The 21,070-nt window shown below is 47.4% G+C and overlaps 1 protein-coding gene across 1 annotated transcript; it reads right to left on the bottom strand.

Moving 5' to 3' along the window:
• Positions 1–424: 424 nt before the first annotated feature.
• Positions 425–19,154, bottom strand: TMEM231 (transmembrane protein 231). The gene is made up of 7 exons (XM_085888712.1): positions 18,976–19,154; positions 17,847–18,013; positions 7,987–8,115; positions 4,231–4,374; positions 3,968–4,049; positions 3,651–3,756; positions 425–1,709 (listed from the first exon to the last, which is right to left on the bottom strand). The coding sequence occupies exons 1-7, from the start codon at positions 19,112–19,114 to the stop codon at positions 1,547–1,549; spliced, it is 930 nt and encodes a 309-aa protein (XP_085744838.1). The 5' UTR covers positions 19,115–19,154; the 3' UTR covers positions 425–1,546.
• Between the last annotated feature and the right edge of the window lie 1,916 nt (positions 19,155–21,070).

Below are 21,070 nucleotides of genomic sequence, written 5' to 3'. Positions count from 1 at the left end.
TTTGCTTACACTGATAGTTTGATCTTGAGCTTGAGCCACAGTTTTGTCACCAGGTTACATGACATGCTATCTTATTAACCTTCAGGCCAAGACAGAGAATATAACATTTCTCCATATTTTCCAACTTCCAAGTTTATTTATTGATGTATTTATTTTCTTTGCAAACTCGTTCTTAACTACATGATATTGTCGTGGGTCTGGACGGTTGGGTTAAATCCCCCCGACCCAATTGTGATGGACAGGCGGTTAATACCGACCAGGCCTGGATAGCCGAGTGGTTTTCCTTAGAAGGCGGACACGTGATCTCAGAGATTATTATACGCGTGGGAGGGGCAGGGCGCGGCACTGGCAGTGTGACGGAGGTGATGGATGCACAACACAAGAGGTTTACACTTGAACCCCACGACAAGTACACGGACATAGCAACTTTAAATAAAAGCAGATTTAATGAAAATAGACAAATATTTACAAGGGACAATAATTCATAATGTTATAATACGTGAAGTAAACTAAGCCTAAAGTTGAGGCGCCTCTACACACGGACTTTGAAACAGACAAAGGGAAAACAAAATGAAAGAAAATCCTCCCTTTATTCTGGCACTTAGTTTGTTCCAGAAATGGTCTTTATGGAACTCTGGAATCGAATCACTTCGTCCTGCACAGGTAGACGTGCCCAAAATGGCGCCGAGCCGCTCTCTGGGTGGGAAACGCACATGAGGCAATTTGTGAAGTGGTATTCAATGCCAAGGCTCAGAGACCGCTGTGCGGCTTCCTCGACGATCATGCTTGCCGATACGCAGAATGGCGCTACTCCCTTCGGTGACATACACGAGGCTTTGAGGTCTGTCTCTCATGACCAGCCAAGAGTCGATGGCCAGCGTCTTGTTCAGTACGTGAGCCAATTCGCCTCAGCACGAATACGAGAATCGTGCCGCCGTCTTCATGCGTCGAAGGAAAGCCGGCCGTAATGCCCGGTCTTACAGGCCATCTCCTCACTCTGTTCTCTCTGACCGCATCCCTCATGCACACCGAACTCTCAACCAACAAGCAAACTAAAAATCCTCACTTCTTCCACCTCCAGGCGTGGCTTGCTGGCACAAAACCTGGGAAGGTGGGGCTTCTGCCTGCTCGGTACGTTTGGCTTGCTTGTGGTTATGGTTGTTGTTGGTATAAAAACGCACTTTTCACGGCTGGCTTGTAAATACAAAAATGTAGGAAAGGTCACAGGGGGCAATCACACACTGTGGGAAATTATCCTTAATCCCCATCTAATTAACACCGCACCATCCCCCGTGTGGCGACACGTAACACTTAAGCTCACAGTTTCCCTACTTCATTTACATCGAGATGTCTCCTACACGTGCACGGACCAAGCAACTCTATTCAATCCTCACTTTCCTATGAAATTCCTCCATCTACCACCACAACCGTAACAATATAATGAACCATTGACTCTGCTTTCTTGCAAAAATCGCAAAATGGTTCATAAATCCTTGAAGTTTATTGTGGTGTTGTTAATGAAAGGAATGATGCAGTATCAGAAGTTTTAGGCATGGTGTTGTTTCACTGGGTGCTTCGGTATAGTGCTGAGCACTTGGTTCTGGAAAACAAAGTCCTTGATTCTTGTGAAGAGCCAAATGAAGGGCAGCAAGATACTCACATACTGCACCCATCCTGCCTTCATCATTTCCCAAAATCCTGGCTGGTAAGTACGGCGATGCCAGTCAAGGTTTGCAATACTGTATTTTGATGCATTATTTTCACCGATATTAAGCTGCAACAGAAAGGTCGTGTATATAGTATGTATTACCATTTCTAAAGTATCATACGTGTTTCCCATGAGGTTCCCACCAAAATCTCATTGCATCATTTGTTTGAGTGTAGGGCTCAGATCTAGTTCAGCAGACAATAAAAGTATATATCTCATGGTCTAAGTATCCAGTTATTACCCTCGCCGAAGGAGAGGGTATTGCGTTTGGGTCCATTTGTCTGTCTGTCTGTTTGTCCGCACCGAACTTTCAAGTTTTTCTCCACACCCGCTTGTCGGATTGAGGCGAAATTTTCACCATCGGTGCAACTACTCATGTAGAATGTTTTAATGATAATTATGACATCATACGTCACATGGTGTGGCAGCCGTGTTGGAAAAATGGAAAAAAAACTTTGGACCTCCATCTGAAACTGCACCAAGGAAAAAATTGAAACTTGGCATATGGTAAGTACTACTCATGGGGAATGAGTGGGATTTTTTAATGACATCATAGGTGCCTTCATTATGACATAATTGCATCTGCAGAATGCTACATCTGATCAGTATGAAAATTTTGAGCATCATCTTGGGATAAAATGGTCCGCAGAAAAAAAATTGATTGTCATCGGTCATATGATTCGGCAGCCAAATTGGTTGTTTGTGTTTTTTTAACTTCAAAAATCTTCTCTGCTGTGGCTGAACTGATTGAGGCGAAACTTTACATGTATGACCGCCTATCCATGAGGAACAAAATGTTTACACATATGATGTCATCGGTCACATGGTTGGCAGCCATATTGGATTTATCCTAAAACATTAAAATCTCCAGAACGGCTGGACTTGGCTGTGCCCGGATGGGTTTGAGGGTAGAGGAGGAGCAGCTGCAATGGGAATCCTATTCAGGTTCCTCCTGATGACTTCATCTTTGCTTTTTGCTTGTTCGGGTTCCTTCTGATCACTCCAATGCAGGACTGTGTACCTATTTGGTCTTCCATTTGACTTGAATTGAATTTATTTTAATCCCATCCTAAGTTCAATTAAATAATGAATAATAATTTTTTTAAACGTCATGGCTCAGGGTCAAGTGGCCGATCAATGCGGGACGTCTTGGTATCCAGTCATCACTGCCAGCAGTTATAAAGTGGCAGTTCTAATTATGTCTCTTATTAATTAACACACCAGTACACAAACACCACACAAAAGCAGTCCTGGTGAGGGTCTGCAATCTCTGATTGCTCTTTTTCTTGTTTGTCTTGTTGTCCTTGTCATAGGGCTAATATGACTACATGTATGTTTCTTCCTGATCCTCTGATGTAGCAGGAAAAATAAAAGCCAAATATGAATGGCAACCAGTTTGTGCTATAATATTGAGGTTTAGATGATGAAGTGCACCAAGATGGAGCCTTCATTTCAAAGGAATAGGTCAATTTGCAAGCAATATGCACTTGAAATGACAAAAGGTTAAGAAATATCGACTTATTATGGAGGCAAAATATGACAAACTTTCTGATATGTCCCTTCTTCCTCTCATCTTACCTTTTCTTTTTCGTGGCTGTAAACATGAGATGGTGATATGGTTCTCTACCCATGGCAAAAAAAGAGCATGTATGAGAACAGGAAACCTAACGTTCATTCAAATAACTTTTCCACCGCTTACAGGAAGGAAAATTGTCAGTCTGTCTCATGTCTTCACATCATTGCGTTGCTCAAGCTGCCCGACTCGTTTATAATCATGATTGTCACACATGCTGTCTACAGGAATTGGTTGGCCTCAAATGTTTGAAGCATTTACCTTACATAACACCATGCATGTATAAGTGCATTCTTCAAACAGCAGCAATCACATAATTACATAATAGATATACTAATCTACAGACACATTATATAACAAAAAGGATATACAATGGTCTGTTCAGGGTATCGAAGCAGCACAGCAATGCGGAAACTGTTACTGGCCTCGCTACCTACCCGCCACACCTTTACGCTGTTATCCAGGCGTGTTGTCACTGGACCATGGAGTGATGGGTGGTAGGGAGAAAAAAAAAGATGTTTATAATGTTGAAAAAGTCTTCACACATTGAATTTATAAATGGCTCAACAACAACAAAGGCAAGTATATTCCCAAGTAAACAGTACAAGTCACACCATCAGAGTGCAGTTTCAATGTATGCCAAAGGGTTCTGGCCGATGGCTCAATCAGCACATCCTGCTACACACCATTGCGCTCTTGATAAGCCCGGATGATTAGGGGGATGTCGTAAGCCTCTGTGAAAGGACTGCTTCCATTGATCACAGCCACCTGAGGTCAAAGGGTAAAGCAAGAAGTGTACTTTCCCTCTTCATGCTAATGGCATCACACTTTGTTTACATGGCAGATTTTCACTTTCTTTCTGTAACTTTGGTTAAAATGTATGACTTTCTCGGGGCGGAAGAAGCAAGTGTGATCCGACGATGGTAACGTTATGCAAAAGCTAACCCACATCATAGCGCACGTCCAGGCCGCGGTGGGGCAAGGGCTGCCGCTGGGTAAGCATCAGGTCTCCATTCACGTGAAGCTCAGAACCAGGAAGAGGTGAACTGTGGCTGGCGTACATCATGCCTTGCAGCTTGACTGTAGCCATGCGCTGTTATGGTAATGAAAAGAGATAGCACATGCAGAAAGTGAACAATGATGTACCATTTGCAAAGAGAATAATTGCTGGATAAAAGGTAGAAAAAAAATATAGGTGCATGCAGCTGATCAAATGTCTGGATTTGAAAATTAATTTTACAAGGGTGCTTCTTGTGAAGGTTACACTTTGTTGACATCTACAATAATTTCCTTGCTTGGCACACCAATGTTTTCATCACATCCCCTAGGTGACCGTCATGCATAAATCCCTCCAGTTGTGCCGATGTGTATGAGAAACAGCGCAAAGGTAGAGGGGGTAAATGTCATGATAAGGCAAAATATTGCACAGCGTTTGACTAACTGGATTAAGTTTCTCAAAATCCATGCAGACTTGTAGCTCGGTTTGTTCTGAATGCCGTATCACAGAAAAATGTTAACATTTCATGAGCAGAACAAATTAGATGTGAACAATAATAAAGATCCTATTGCCAGGCCATGCGGAGGTGGCAGTCATACCCCCAGATATAGGGTGTGAATGCTCATGTATGCGAGGACTGCAACAAGAGCAAGAACTGTTATTAGTATTGGTAGTGTGGAAATAATACTCCAGCAGTTCTTCAAAGGAACCACAGTCATGCTGTCCTACTATGAATTTTTTTTTTCTCTCAGACTTTGAAACTCATGAAAACAGATAAATGACAGGGTGGCAGTTGGCAGGTTAACAGACTGATGGAGGGTACCAGACTGTAATATTACACAGACACACCACAGTACATGCTGCTTCATTGCTCGACGTTCAGCATTTTTCGAAAAGGACAGAGCACAGACAAACAACCATAGGTTGGCAACAAATGGACAGGTTTTAAGGACCGAATGGCCTCCTGCATCAAAATTCCTTGTGAAAGAACTTAAACGCGGTGACGTCTGGTTTTAAACCAGACGCGGTGGCGTAATGATCAAAGCTCTGCTCTGAGTCTGGGGCGTCGGCAGTTCGAACCCGACCCTTGCCAAGTCATACCAAAAAGTTTTAAAATGGCACATAAAATAAAATGGTACATAGAGCCCAAATAAACAACCATAGGTGGGCAACCATTGTGCAGGTATGATGGTCAAAATAGCCTCCTCCTTCATTAAAGTTCCTTGTGAAAGAACTCAAATTAATGGGACTGGCATGGAGGAAAAGGGGAAGGAGCAGTACAGACATGACAGAAGTAAATAGACACGATGATTTTTAAAGAATTTATTTATTTAACATTTGAAGAATATTTGATCCATTTTAATACATACACGAGTATATTGTCGACTTGCCATTTGCAGATTTCAACGCTTTTACTCTTTCAGGCATAGAACTAACGAGTTCTGGAATTTTCTCTTGTGGGATTTCTGCCCAGGTTTCCCACAAACGGGTTAGCAATTCTGCCCGTGATGTTGGTTTCCTGGACTTTTTCCGCACAGCTGGATCCAATATGGCCCAGAGGTGTTCAATGGGATTCATGTCAAGAGACTGACTTGGTCATAGAAGTCACTAATCCCGTTTCTGTCCTGCCATTCTTTTGTCTTTTTTGTAGTGTGGCATGGAGCTCCATCTTCCATGAACATAGTGTTGTTTTTGACCATCTGACCATTGGAGAAGACAGGGAGAAGTCCATCCTCAAGAACAGAAATGTATATCATAGTGTTGATGTTGCCAACACACTCCACAATCTCTGACCGACCAGTGCTCCAGATTGCTCCCCACACCATCACTGAAAAACCACTGTGTTTGACAGTTGGCTGCAATCAGTTCAAAGAAAACTCTTGACTGGGAAGTCTCCAGACCCACATGCGTCCACTTTCAGAAAATTGAGCAAATCGGGACTCATCTGAAAAAATGACAGTTTGCCAAAACTCCAAGGTTCTGTTGGCCATCTCGTCAGCCCACTTCTTTCTCCTTTGAATGTTGGCTGGTCTAAGAAGAGGTTTTCTCCTAGCTGCTCTCCCATAAAAGCCGAGTTAATGAAGGTACCGCTCGACAGTTCTTGAAATAACTTGGACTTCCTCTGCAACATCTGTTGCCTTGTAAGGGGGAGTTTTCTCAATGGACCACTTGACAGCTCAAAGACACCTTTCTGAGGGCCCAGATCAACCAAAACGGGAAGCTGTGGATTCCTTGCCTTCGCTGGTGAATTGCACAATCACCCGATTGACCGTAGAAAGCAGAATGCCAAGGTTCTGAGCTATCTGATGCTGGCTGATTCCACCTTCCGATTGGCCAACAATTTGTCCTCTTTGAAAATCGGAAAGTTTGTGTGCTCCCTGAGTTTGAAGAATAGTTCATTGTTATACAAGACCCAGGAACTCGTTTCTGCAAAGAAATAGTCAAATATTAGTACAAATCACTGAGTCAAACTGCGTTATACAGATTAAATGAAGAAATTTAAGGTGTCTATTTACTTCTGTCACGTCTCTGTAAGTGTAGAAAAACTTATTAGTGGGCAGCACTCTTTAAGAACTGGAGGAAAAGGAACAAGAATAAGCAGAGGAAGTTGGTTCCACAGATCAGAGACAACTGGGATGAAGGACTGGATATGAGCATAGAGCTTGGGCTTGGAGTAACAAAGCATGCATCTATGTAATAAAGGCATGTGACGTGGACGAAGCAACAGAGCATGGATGGAGCAACACCATAAGAAAGGAGTGGAAAATTCCTTCGCTCTTGTAAACGACGACTGGGTTGGGGCATTGTGTTTAAGAAAATCGAGAAAGAAATCGAGAAAGTAAGAATATAGTAAGTCGAGAAATCGAGAAAAAAAAATCGAGAAAGAATACTGTAAGTCGTCACTATCCGGAAGTTAAGTCCTCAGTGTCCGGAAGTTCGCATATCGCAGTTACGATTATTCGCAATTTAGTTTTAATGGCCAATTATTCAATTAGCGCCAACGTATTTTGCTTTTTCGCAATGTCATCGCAAGGAAAAACACAAAGAGAAGAGAAAAAAAAACCTACTGCGTGGCCGGCCGTACGTGCAAAAAAAACAAAAAAAAATTAAAACAAAAACCAAAAAAATAATAATAATTTCAAACAACCACACAGGCCGTTCCTTCGCTCTCATAAACGACGACTGGATTGGGGCATTGTGTTTATCTATAAATGCGCATAAAAAAATCGAGAAATTATTAGAATACAGTAAGTCTTCACTATCCGGAAGTCCGTCCGTACGTTGTAACCCGTAATGGGGAACTCGACTGAGGATCTCTTCCCAACGGCCACGCCTACGCAGCAATGTGTCTTGTCATTGGTTTGGTAAATAAATGGCCATAACTTGGGAAGCACTTGTCCGATTAATATCAAACCTTGAAAAGGCACATCCTCAGGTCCCCAGCAATATACCCGGCAAGTTTCAATTAGATCGGACCAGTGGTTGTCGAGAAACAGCGGTCACACACACACACACACACACACACACACACACACACACACACACACACACACACACACACACACACACACACACACACACACACCTGGAATTATAGATAGATGAAAGGCAGTGGAAGCGACTTGACCTAATGACTGATCTGTGGGTGTCCACCGAAACATGGCTTCATTGTGCAGTGGTGTTGGATATAATGCAGGCCGTTCTTACATGGAGTTGATAGGAAAATGTAAGCAAGAGGTCTGCAGAGAGGACGACTTCTGATGACGCAAGAGGCATTTCGAGGGAGAAGTGGAGTACATCAAACTTCCCATCTCTGTTTCTATCCTCTTCATTTGCCTGTACCAAGGAGGAAAACAGCAGATGTGTGAAAGATTATTGCGTGTTACTCCAGACATTATAATCGTGACATCCACCTCTCCTTGTATCCTTTGCCTGCTTCCTCAAATCAAGCGTTACCTGTTAACTTCATTCCATTCGTTTTCTGAAACTGAGGAAATAATCTCCACATCTATACAGTTTTACTTTTACATGTAATGCAACCTGATCGTCTTCTTCTTTTGTATGCAACACAAGGCTGGGGGGTAGCATCATTGGCTGAGGGTGTGGCGTCCGGTGAGCAGTGAGGCACATAGAGTCGTGAGGATTGCCGTAACTCTGTTTATTGCGTATCCGGATGTGCACCACTGTAGACTACCACACGCCTCTAGCGGCGCGAACACCTTTACGCCTTGTGGACACGCGACTACCAAAACCACTCCTCCACACCCCCACAATGCTCCCTGCATTGTGCCTTGCCCGCGTATGCCAATACACCACATTCCTCCCTCCTAAAAACATGATTATAAAATAACAATCATAATGATAAGCATAATAGGCAAAACATACTACGGCACAAAAGAAAATGGGCTTCATCTGCACAACCTGTCACAAAAATGCCGTCGATATAATCTGGCCCACAATTCAGCCCTCTATCCCCATCACAACATATATCGCGTTGGCGCGAGAGAGTTGAAACCCAAATGCAGTGGACAGGTGCTCGAGTACTGAGTTGCACGACGAACCCAATGATGTTTGCAGACGACACTAACCATGGCCGTTTTAAAGATATTGTTGCGAATTCGTGCCCGCCGGCGTGCGAGCGGCCACGTAACTCGAATCACGGCACGTCGCCCACCGGACGGACAATTCTGCCGTGACCCTCTCGGACTAACGCCGGGAACTAGTCACGGGTGGGCCTTTCAGCCTCACCACGATCGTGCCAATCGGCCCCCCGCGTGGGATAGGGTTGTTCGCCAAATTCGACCTAAGTACCCACACGGAGGGTAGACCGGGCGATCGCATCTCGCCTCAGGTCGACTCTGGACACGGGCCGCTTTAAGCGACCCGTTCCGTACTATCGGGATAACCGAGCGGTGTTATCGTCAACCTCGACGGTTCCGATTAATTATTTGGCGTATTTAGCCCACTACCAACCCTTTACGTGAAGTAAGATGGAGATTCAATTAAAGAAAAGATGAAGCGAAACGGGAAAAACAGTTCAACATGAGGCACATTTATTCCGCGGCACACGGATAGCACACATATACAATTACAACAATTATGCACCAAAAGCAATTGCAAAAGACACACAACAATGCATATCTACTACCGACTACGCGAGCACACAGCAACACTTACACAGTTTTACTTTAAAGACGGCGCCGACAACACATATACTCAAAAGCAAAAGAAAGGGGCCACCCTGAAATACAAGGGGACAGACGGGGCTGTGGGCCGAGACCGGGTGGAGCCGACCCGTCTTGTGATGAACCGCAAATATGGCGGCGGTGCCCCGACTCCGCGCTCCTCCGCGGGTTTCGTTGGCACTGCTTGGAATGGAGTGGGAACGGGGCCCCCTTTCCACACTATCTCAGCGCGGGGGGGGGGGGGAATTGTTGATGCTCTGGGGAAAGAGGATAGCTGGCTTGCTTGGGTCCCGCGACGAGCGACTCCACTGCGACCTCGACCGCGTTCCCGGCTTCCCCTCTCTGCAGCTCCCCGACAGACTCCGAACCCTGACAGACTGACTCGCCTCCAGACCCGTCTTGATTGCTGCTGCCACACGCCGCCACCACACCTCTCCAACTCGCCCGAGCCCAAAAAACTGACTGAATTCGCCCCGCGCTCGGCGCTTTATAGTGCGGCAGGAGAACCCATATGCAAATTTCCGGATCAGGATGAGCTCGGGGGCGGAGCCACGCTCGCCCATTGGACGGAGGAAAAGTGGGCGTGAACCTCCCCTGATCCTCGAATTTGCATATATCGATTCTACTCCGACGCGCCTGGAGGCGGGGCCAAATCACCCCGCGCTTAATGATTGGATGGATCGGAAGTGGGCGTGTATCATTCCTGATCCGACTTCCCCTCGGAAAGGCCGCTCTTTGTGCCCGCGGCTCAGCGCGCGCCCTGTACAAGGCCAGGACAGCCCGACGCTCGGCACCCACAAGTGGTGCGTGAATGGCCGCAGAAGGAGAGGCGAAGGTGGTGGAGGGTCTAAAGTGGCGGTCCCTGGCCACGGTGACGCTTGGAATGATGGTGATGCGATGTTTGCGAGAGCGAGCTGCGAGGGTAAAAGTCGTGGCTGTTGGCATTGTTGTTGTTGTGAAGCGGCGTTGCGGTTGGTGGTTGTTGTGTGATGGCGGTTGAGACGTGGTTGGTTCAAAATAAAGATAGAACAGAAAAACGGCTATCTTAAAGGGTCGCAGCCCGAATGAATCACATTTATTCCCTCTAAACAACGGGTTTGGGGCTAACTACACATGTACTTACAGAGATATCTCACCTACGGGACCTGAATGGTGGTTTGCGAATTTCCTCAACCACAACAATATAAAGAAGCAAGTCAGGGAGCACAGTATCACTATGCAGCAGAAGCGCCCCCAGGCGGCCCATGCTCACACGCCATCCGGTGAGGTCGCGGCGACACGCCGACACGAACCTCCCGCGCCCCCTGGCCAACAAGCCTTGTTTGTCAAAGCTAGCCAAGCTTGCCCGTATGACAAGCTTGCTCGTCACCCCACGGACAGAAACAGGTAAACACGCCGAGTCTGCCAGACATGAGGGCGCCGCCGCTGGCGCGGAGCAGCAGGTGGGGCGGCCTTGGGAAGATAATGGCCCGGCACCCGCGCGAGAGTAACGGGAGGGGTGACGCTGAACAGCGAACCGCCCCCCCCCCCCATCGACTCGAACCAGGCAATCAGTCGGCTCTATTACCAGCCGTCCCACACCAAAACCGCGCATCAAATCCAGCCGAGACTTCAATGCACGTCCATACAGACGAACAGCGTTGACTGGATATATATATATATATATATATATATATATATATATATATATATATATATATATATATATATATATATATATATATATATATATATATATATATATATATATATATATATATATATATATATATATATATATATATATATATATATATATCCGGGTCATATAACAGCAAAAACATCGTCTGCGCAGATGCAAACTTCCCTTCACGTACAGCGCGTTTCCCCAGTATAATCCCCACACATGAGATGGCAGCGAACCGCGGACTGTCCTTGAAGCCGGAGATCAGAAAGACCTCTTTATTCGCAATGATCGTACGCAAGTTCTTCACATCATATTGATCATATTGGCCATCATATAGATCGATCTCAACCAAACACATTATGCTCACACGCGGACTGTCGGCATTTGCTTTAACAATGCCATGCGGAATCACTCGTGCCGCGAGAATCAAATACACAACAATTAGCAATTTATGAACCACATTGCGCGTACGCCTCTTGGTTGCCACGACATTGAGGCGACTTGCTTGCCGGTCTCCATCTGAACGTCGCAGAGGCCACTGTTGATGTTTGCGTTCCGCGAACTTCTTGAATGCGACCGGCTCGCTCCAATCCTCCATTGAAATCGTCTGAAAGAACACGGGTGTGCACTGTATCATGAGTGTAGCGGAAGTGCGAGAGCCCGTCGCAGCTGGCGTGGCCCCGTTGCTCCGGAACCGTATATCGTAGTTGCCGGAATCAATGACCGGAAACCCATGTTCCCTCGTCGCGGCTCCTGCCGCTGGAACCTCGCCCTCAGGTCTCGAGGGAGACACAGGTGCACCTGGAGGTACGAACTCCGAAACAGGAACCTCCTCCTCCTCCTGCCGAAACCCCAAATCGGCCCGTGCCGGGCCGCCCAAGGCCACCGGCTGGCACCATCAAGTCGAGTTGAATGCAGGCCAACCCGCTCCGACCCAAAAGGGCGAACCCCTCCCCTCGCACCACGAACCGCGAGAGCGCGACCCGCTGACCTTGATGGGTGACCAAGACGTGTGCCCTGCCAACCGCTGGTAGCGCTTCACCGGTATCTGTGTGCCCTGCCAACCACTGGTAGCGCTTCACCTGAAAAGACGTAGACCTGGGAGTGCACGAGCGGTGCGCTCGCTTATGATCGACACCGCCGCTCCGGTCTCAACTCGAAACACGATCGGTGCCCCGATCACTTCGACCTCCACTGTCATTGGTCTTGTCACCTTCGGACCAATTGAAAACAGGCGCAACATCAGCTGCATCCCCTGCTCAGGGCCGCTGGGATCGCTATGCCCAGGCTGCAGGACTCGACCCGGGACGCAGGGATCGCTTCGCACACCGCCATTCCTGACCGTTATGATGGCCAATGACACTCGGCACACACACCGTAGACGTCCCTGAGTGTTCAGGCTGCCGTCCGACTGACTGCATTGCAACGTTCGGTCACGACCCGCACCGAAGACTGTGCGTGCGGCCGTGGGCGCTTGGTACACCGCGCTGACCTCTGGAGCACCTGCCGCGCACTGGCCATCGAGGCTCCAGACATCTCTCAGAGTCTGTGCGATGGCTGACGCCGCTGCTGAGTTGAACTTAATGTCCTCGTCCTTTAGCCGTGGCATTGCAGAAACCATTCCCGAGGCTTGCAAATCAGAAATAAAACGATTTCCGAGCGCGGCCGTCGTTCACTCGACGTGAACTCGCAGGCGATGGTGAGATGTCTGGCTGCAGGACTCGACCCACACCGAAGACTGTGCGTGCGGCCACAGGCGCGTGAAACTCGCGATGCGCTTCCCTGGGCTCCTCGCCAGGTGGTCGAACTCGAACCGCGCTAGCTGCGCTGATTTTCCCGGCGCTCCGTGCGCCTCACAATCCAATTGCTCCGGCAACGACTCCAAGTCAATACCGAGGAAACCAGGCACTCTGCACGCGTCGATTCGAAACAGACTCGTCGCCAGTGTGGTGTCCGGTGAGCAGTGAGGCACGTAGAGTCGTGAGGATTGCCGTAACTCTGTTTATTGCGTATCCGGATATGCACTACTGTAGACTACCACACGCCTCTAGCGGCGCGAACACCTATATGCCTTGCGGACACGCGACTACCAAAACCACTCCTCCACGCCCCCACAACGCTCCCCACATTGTGCCTTGCCCGCGTATGCCAATACACCACAGAGGGTGCAGCAATGCCAATGATGCAGTGCCCTTTGTAGGTCAAGGCAGGAATTTGAATTTTGCCATGGTGCCGGCGATAACTCGCCTACTCTTCGCAAAGGACACTGTGGGATCTGTACCGTCCACCGACGAATGCCGACACTGGGATGACAGTTTACAGCTGGGTCGAGATTCAAACCCAAGCTGGACAACTTAAAGGTGAGTGTGTGTGTACCTCTAGGCCTTCCTGCCATCACAATGCGAGCTGGTAGACGACTGCGATCCAGCCAGGTTAACTCCTATACCTACCTTTCATCTTTTTTTCTCCCCTTTACATTAACTTTGTCCACTTGTCTTTCCCATAAGCACTTGCTCTCTGCTCTATTGTCTGCATCCAAATCTTCTTCCGCATCGGTTAGCTCTTAAATCAAATGATATTAAAAAAAGAAATCGGGTAGGAGGTACTTGTGATGTATCAGCAGTTGACACGAATGCATACATACACGTACATGGGTGTACCGGGATGTGATTCAGGTGAGTCACGTGACCTGCCCATGTTCCGATGTGGTGCTGTGCTGTGCCCGTGTCCTTATTAAACCTATTGTTCCCACTTCAGAGTCTTCGTCCCGATTATTTGAGTATATTAGAGTGGTGACGAGGGTGGGATGTCTTCGTACATCAGCATATTGCGTAAATAAGCAGTGGGGGATGATTGGGAAGACTATACCGATCGTCTGAAGCAGTACTTCCAAGAAACGAAAATGGACACCGATGAGGATGCTGAAAGGCGGCGAGCTGTATTACTGACCGTATGCGGCGCTCCGACGTACAGCCTCATCAAAGATCTTCTTGCCCCAGCTAAACCTTCTGACAAATCATATGAAGAGCTCGTCATTCTCGTGAAAAGACATTATCACCCTAAACCAGGTAAGATCGTCTCGAGATATAAATTTTATACCCACCATCATCGTCAAGATGGTCAGTCAGCATCCAAATTCGTGGCTGATTTACGCTGACTTGCCGAACATTGTGAGTTTACAGATAAACTCGAAGAGATGTTTCGTGATTTCTTTATAATAGGCATCAATGACAACTCAATTCTGCGGAAACTCCTTTCTGAATCTGACGCCAAATTGGCTAAAGTCATGGAAATAGCCACTGCATGTATGCAAACTGCCGAGAGCCTGCGTGTGATCTCTAACAAGTCAAAAGTTATGCAGCAGGACCCATCGGTTAACAAGGTAACCTTTGGCTACAAGCAAAGGTGTTTTCACAAGCCACCAAATTCACCTCCACCTCTTGACATTTCTGAATCTGCTCGGAATGTTGGGGTAACTTGTTAGCGCTGTGGTGGTAATCATCAAGCTTTCCAATGTTGGTACAGGAATTATACCTGTGACAACTGTGGTAAGCAGGGACACTTGAAGTGTCATTGTTCTTATTCAAAGTCAAAGAACTTATCCATTGCTTATCACATTGGGGTGAACCCTGATGCAGCGGACGATAGGTCACAGAGCACAGCCTACAGCCGAGAGTCAAGTGAGGAACTTCATGAAGTTTTCTCTGTTGGAACAAAGAGATCCGATGCTCCAATTATATTTGAAGTAACAATCGATAAGGTCCCGGTGAGGATGGAAGTTGATACCGGCGCTTCCAGATCAATTATGAACGAGAACACGTTCACCTCAATCTCCCCTCCGAGAAAGGTTCCTGCACTCTGGCCTGTATTTACCGACTTGAGAATATACACCAAGGAGGTGGTTCCTGTAGTTGGCTCAGCTAACGTGACTGTAGGATATGGAAACAGCACTCATATCTTACCGCTACTGATAGTGTGTGGAGAAGGACCAACCCTCTGAGGCCGAGATTGATTACGAATAATCAGACTTAATTGGAGTGACGTAAACAGTCTCCAACTCTGATGTTGGATACGACACCATCCTCAAAAAGTACCCTGGCCTGTTCAGCGATGGTGTTGGCACCTTTGCAGGGCCCAAAGTGGGGATTCGTGTTTCTGCAGATGCTCAGCCATTGTTCCATAAAGTTAGACCTGTGCCCTACATGATGCGATCAATGATCCAATGTGAGCTTGACCGACTGCAGAGTGAGGGCATCATCTCACCAGTCGAGTACTCAAACTGGGCAGCACCTATCGTTCCAATACTCAAAGCAGATTGAACAGTGTGCATGTGTGGGGACTACAAAACAATCAACTGCTATTCAAAGGTGGATGGCAACCCTTTTCCCAAAGCAGAGGATCTGTTCACCACTCTCATGGGTGGCCAGACATTCACTAAGCTTGACTTGACTAATACCTCTGTTCAAATGGAACTGGATGATGATTCAAGCCCTGTACTGTACATGCATCAACATTCATCAAGGACTCTACATGTACAACAGACGCCCATTTGGCATACGCTCTGCTGCACCAATCTTCCACCGCAAGATGGAGACATCATTGAAAACTGTACCAAAGACAGTCGTATTTCAGGACGACATACTAGTGATTGGCAAGTCACAACATGAACACCTCGAGAACCTAAACAAAGTCCTCAATCGGCTGTCACAAGCTGGGTTACGCCTAAGGTGTGAGAAGTGCACCTTTATGGCACGTAAAGTTGAATACCTGGGTCATCAAATCTCCTGTCAAGGCATTTTGCCCTCTCCGAGTAAAGTTGAAGCAATTGCGAATGCACCAATGACACAAAACATTTCAGAACTTCGTTCATTCCTGGGTATGTTGACTTACTTTGGTAATTTCCTACCTCAACTAAGCACAACCATTGAGCCTCTGCATCTTCTCCTTAGGAAAGGCGTTGTCTGGAAAAGGGAAGCTGCCCAAACAAGAGCGTTCAAGGCCGCTAAAAACATGCTTCCTGTAGTTGGACCATGGACAGCATGATCCATTACGACCCATGCAAGGAACTTGTTCTCAGCTGTGATAGCTCTTCATATGGCATCGGGTGTGCGTTGTTGCAAACAAATGGAACCAGTGATCTCCAGCCTGTTGCGTATGTATCACAAACCCTATCTGACACTGAACGTCGCTATGCTCAAATGGAACAAGAGGCGTTACCTTAATGTGTCTGGGGCACCTTTAAGATACACAAATATGTCTTTGGAAGACATATTACCATTGAGACTGATCACAAACCCTTGTTTGGTCTCCTGGGAGAAACCAGAGACATTCTGCCCATATCATCAGGTCGTGTACAACGTTGGGCGTTGACCCTTGCCGGTTATGACTATTCATTGGTTTACCGCCCGGGTAAGGAAATGTACTGTACTGACCCGCTCAGTCACTTGATGCTTCCCATTCCCATCCCAGAACCTCCACAATCTGGTGATATTATTCATCTCATGGTCAACGTCAGTCACGATGAGGCGCATGTAACCGCTAAGCAGATTGCTTGTGCTACCAATAGCAATCCGAATTTGTCACAAATTAAATGCTCTGTTATGTCAGGTGGTTGGGCATCACTACCGGAAGGGGCAAAACTGTACCTCATCCTCTGCTGTAACAATTGAAGCTCTACGTACCATGTTCGCGCAACATGGTATTCCGAACTCCATTGTATCAGATAATGGATCGTCATTTCTGAGTTCAAAGTTTCAGAACTTTTGTAAAATGAATGGCATGAAGCACTACACATTTTCCCCCCCACAAACTTACCAGTAATCGTCAAGCTAAATGTGCTGTTCAGATAATCTAGAATGGTCTCAGCCGCATCAAGGAAGGCTTCATTCAATCTCTTCGAGCATGTGTGTTGCCCAACTACCGCACCAGACCACATCAAACCACCGGTCGCTCACCTGCCAAGCTTCTGATGGGTCGTGAATTAACAACACCGTTATCGTTAGTGCACCCGGACATAACGGTCCAGGCAGAGAATAACAAGTATCAACAGAAACGTAATCACGATCAAACGTCTGTACACCACAACTTCCAGATCAATGATCCTGTATACGTGTTGAACTCCGGATGTGGAATCAAGTGGCATCGTTATCGATAACATTGGTGAAATGATGTTTCTTGTGAAGTTGTGTGACGGTAGGTGCATACGTAAACATGTTGACCAACTCAGGTTACGTCATGGGGAGCCAAACATTGAACCGGCTCAAGTGTCTTTGTCACCCACTCCTGTATCAACACCACCTGCCATTGAACCTGAGGTGTTTCCTCATGAAAGCTTCTCACCCATCAATGTACCTGAACTCCTTATTGAGAAACCCACAGCAGTCACAAGCAAGGACAACCTTCCACTCGCCCTTCGATCAGTAAGTCTCCTGAGCGTCTTGATTTGTAAATAAATTAAAAAAGGGGAGGGGGGAGATGAGATGTATCAGTAGTTTATGATAAGGCATGCGTGCACCGAGGCGTGGTTCAGGGGAGCGACATGACCCACCCATGTTCCGATCGGTGCCGTGCTGTGTTGTTCAGATGTCCTTATTAAACCTATTGTTCCCATTTCAGAGTCTTTGTCCCTATTCTTTGAGTACATTACAGTACTTGTACACAGTATATTATACGTGTTATGGAACGGACACTTTAGACATGTTTGAACACCAGACCACCTTGACCAATGGTATACGAAGGCTGTCTCCCAGCATTCCGTTGAGATTCTGGAATGTGCTCCAGGCCAGAAACTGATCTGACTGCTGGAGGTGCAGCATCAACAACACCTCATGTCGGAACGTCACGCGAGGCTGCTCCACATAGCTGGCTGTTCGTGGCCATAGACCTAGAATAGAGACGGAATAAAGGGAATTATACTGAACTGGTATGTGCAAAAAAAAAAAAAAAACCTTCAAACCACGTGCCAGAAACAATAACCACACAGGCCGTTCCAGCTGGGAAACACTTGGGAAACAGCTGAAACGGATGAAGAACGATATCAAACCTTAAAAAGGCACATACTCAGGTCCCCAGCGTCAATTGTGACGTCATATCAAACGAGGAAGAAGAATTGTGACGTCATAGCAACGTGTCCTGTCATTGGTTTGGTAAATAAATGGCCATAACTTGGGAACCACTTGTCCGATTAATATCAAACCTTGAAAAGGCACATACTCAGGTCCCCAGCAATATACCTGGCAAGTTTCAATTAGATCGGACCAGTGGTTGTCGAGAAACAGCGGTCGCAGACAGACAGACACACAGACACACACAGACACACAGACACACACACACACACACACACACACACACACACACACACACACACAGACAGACAGACAGACACACACACACACACACACACACACAGACAGACACAGACAGACACAAACACACACACACAGACAGACACAAACACACACACCCAGACAGACAGACACAGACAGACACACACACACACAAACACACACACACAGACAGACACAGACAGACAGACACAGACAGACACACACACAGACAGACACACACACAGACAGACACAGACAGACACACACAAACAAACACACACACACAAACACAAACACACACACACACACACAAACACACAAACACACACACACTGCTGGAATTATCGATAGATGTAAGAAGGATATTGTATCGTGTTCGTGAGACGTACAGGTACAGTTCTGCCGCACCAACTGTGCTGAAGTGTGTTGGGATACCAATCAAGCCATGACGACCCCATCACCAAGGACGCCGTTTCGTGTATAACAACCGAGGCGCCGTCTGTCCGCCCTCCCGCCTCACCGTGGCTGCGGTAAGCGATGAGCAGGGGACAGATGCACGTGAGGAGGAGACAAGCGAGAGTGAACAAGGACGCTCGGCTGAAAATGCCGGCGCGGTACCGAACAAGGAGAGGCGCACAGTGCACGTCGATCAGCGCCATTGGCGTGCACGTTGAAAAGCGTGAGGAAGCGGGGGAATAATATTAATAATATTATCATTATCCCATATAACTATTACCTCAAGGAGTAATATGTGTATTTCATAATAATAATAATATTATCATTATCCCATATAACTATTACCTCAAGGAGTAATATGTATATGAAATAATAATAATAATATTATCATTATCCCATATAACGATTACCTCAAGGAGTAATATGTGTATTCGATAATAATAATAATACTAATAATAATAATAATAATATGAACAACCCGTCAAAAGCCGCCGAACATTTACTTCATTGTGTGTATTTTTCCTCAGTGTATGTGCGCTCCTTACACATACACCGCTCCTTCCCCACACATACACCGCTCCTTCCCCACACATACACCGCTCCTTACACATACACCGCTCCTTCCCCACACATACACCGCTCCTTCCCCACACATACACCGCTCCTTACACATACACCGCTCCTTCCCCACACATACACCGCTCCTTCCTCACACATACACCGCTCCTTCCCCACACATACACCGCTCCTTACACATACACCGCTCCTTCCCCACACATACACCGCTCCTTCCCCACACATACACCGCTCCTTCCTCACACATACACCGCTCCTTCCCCACACATACACCGCTCCTTACACATACACCGCTCCTTCCCGACACATACACCGCTCCTTCCTTGCACATACACCGCTCCTTCCCCACACATACACCGCTCCTTCCCCACACATACACCGCTCCTTCCCCACACATACACCGCTCCTTACACATACACAGCTCCTTCCCCACACATACACCGCACCTTCCTTACACATACGCCGCTCCTTCCCCACACGTACACCGCTCCTTCCCCGCACATACACCGCTCCTTCCCCACACATACACCGCTCCTTCACCACACATACACCGCTCCTTACACATACACCGCTCCTTCCCCACACATACACCGCTCCTTCCCCACACATACACCGCTCCTTCCCCACACATACACCGCTCCTTCCCCACACATACACCGCTCCTTCCTCACACATACACCGCTCCTTCCCCACACATACACCGCTCCTTCCCCACACATACACCGCTCCTTCCTCACACATACACCGCTCCTTCCCCACACATACACCGCTCCTTCCCCACACATACACCGCTCCTTCCTCACACATACACCGCTCCTTCCCCACACATACACCGCTCCTTCCCCACACATACACCGCTCCTTCCCCACACATACACCGCTCCTTCCCCACACATACACCGCTCCTTACACATACACCGCTCCTTCCTCACACATACACTGCTCCTTCCCCACACATACACCGCTCCTTCCCCACACATACACCGCTCCTTCCCCACACATACACCGCTCCTTACACATACACCGCTCCTTACACATACACCGCTCCTTACTCACACATACACCGCTCCTTCCCCACACATACACCGCTCCTTCCTCACACATACACCGCTCCTTCCTCACACATACACCGCTCCTTCCCCACACATACACCGCTCCTTACACATACACCGCTCCTTCCTCACACATACACCGCTCCTTCCTCACACATACACCGCTCCTTCCTCACACATACACCGCTCCTTCCCCACACATACACCGCTCCTTACACATACACCGCTCCTTCCTTACACATACACCGCTCCTTCCCCACACATACACCGCTCCTTCCCCACACATACACCGCTCCTTCCCCACACATACACCGCTCCTTCCCCACACATACACCGCTCCTTCCCCACACATACACCGCTCCTTCCGTACACATACACCGCTCCTTCCCCACACATACACCGCTCCTTCCTCACACATACACCGCTCCTTCCTCACACATACACCGCTCCTTCCTCACACATACACCGCTCCTTCCTCACACATACACCGCTCCTTACTCACACATACACCGCTCCTTACTCACACATACAC

Source organism: Eptatretus burgeri, chromosome 7 (genome assembly GCF_056783735.1).
Source record: "Eptatretus burgeri isolate ZD-2024b chromosome 7, Ebu_testis_v1, whole genome shotgun sequence".
Lineage (NCBI taxonomy): Eukaryota > Metazoa > Chordata > Myxini > Myxiniformes > Myxinidae > Eptatretus > Eptatretus burgeri.
This window is presented reverse-complemented; position numbering and strand designations above follow the sequence as displayed.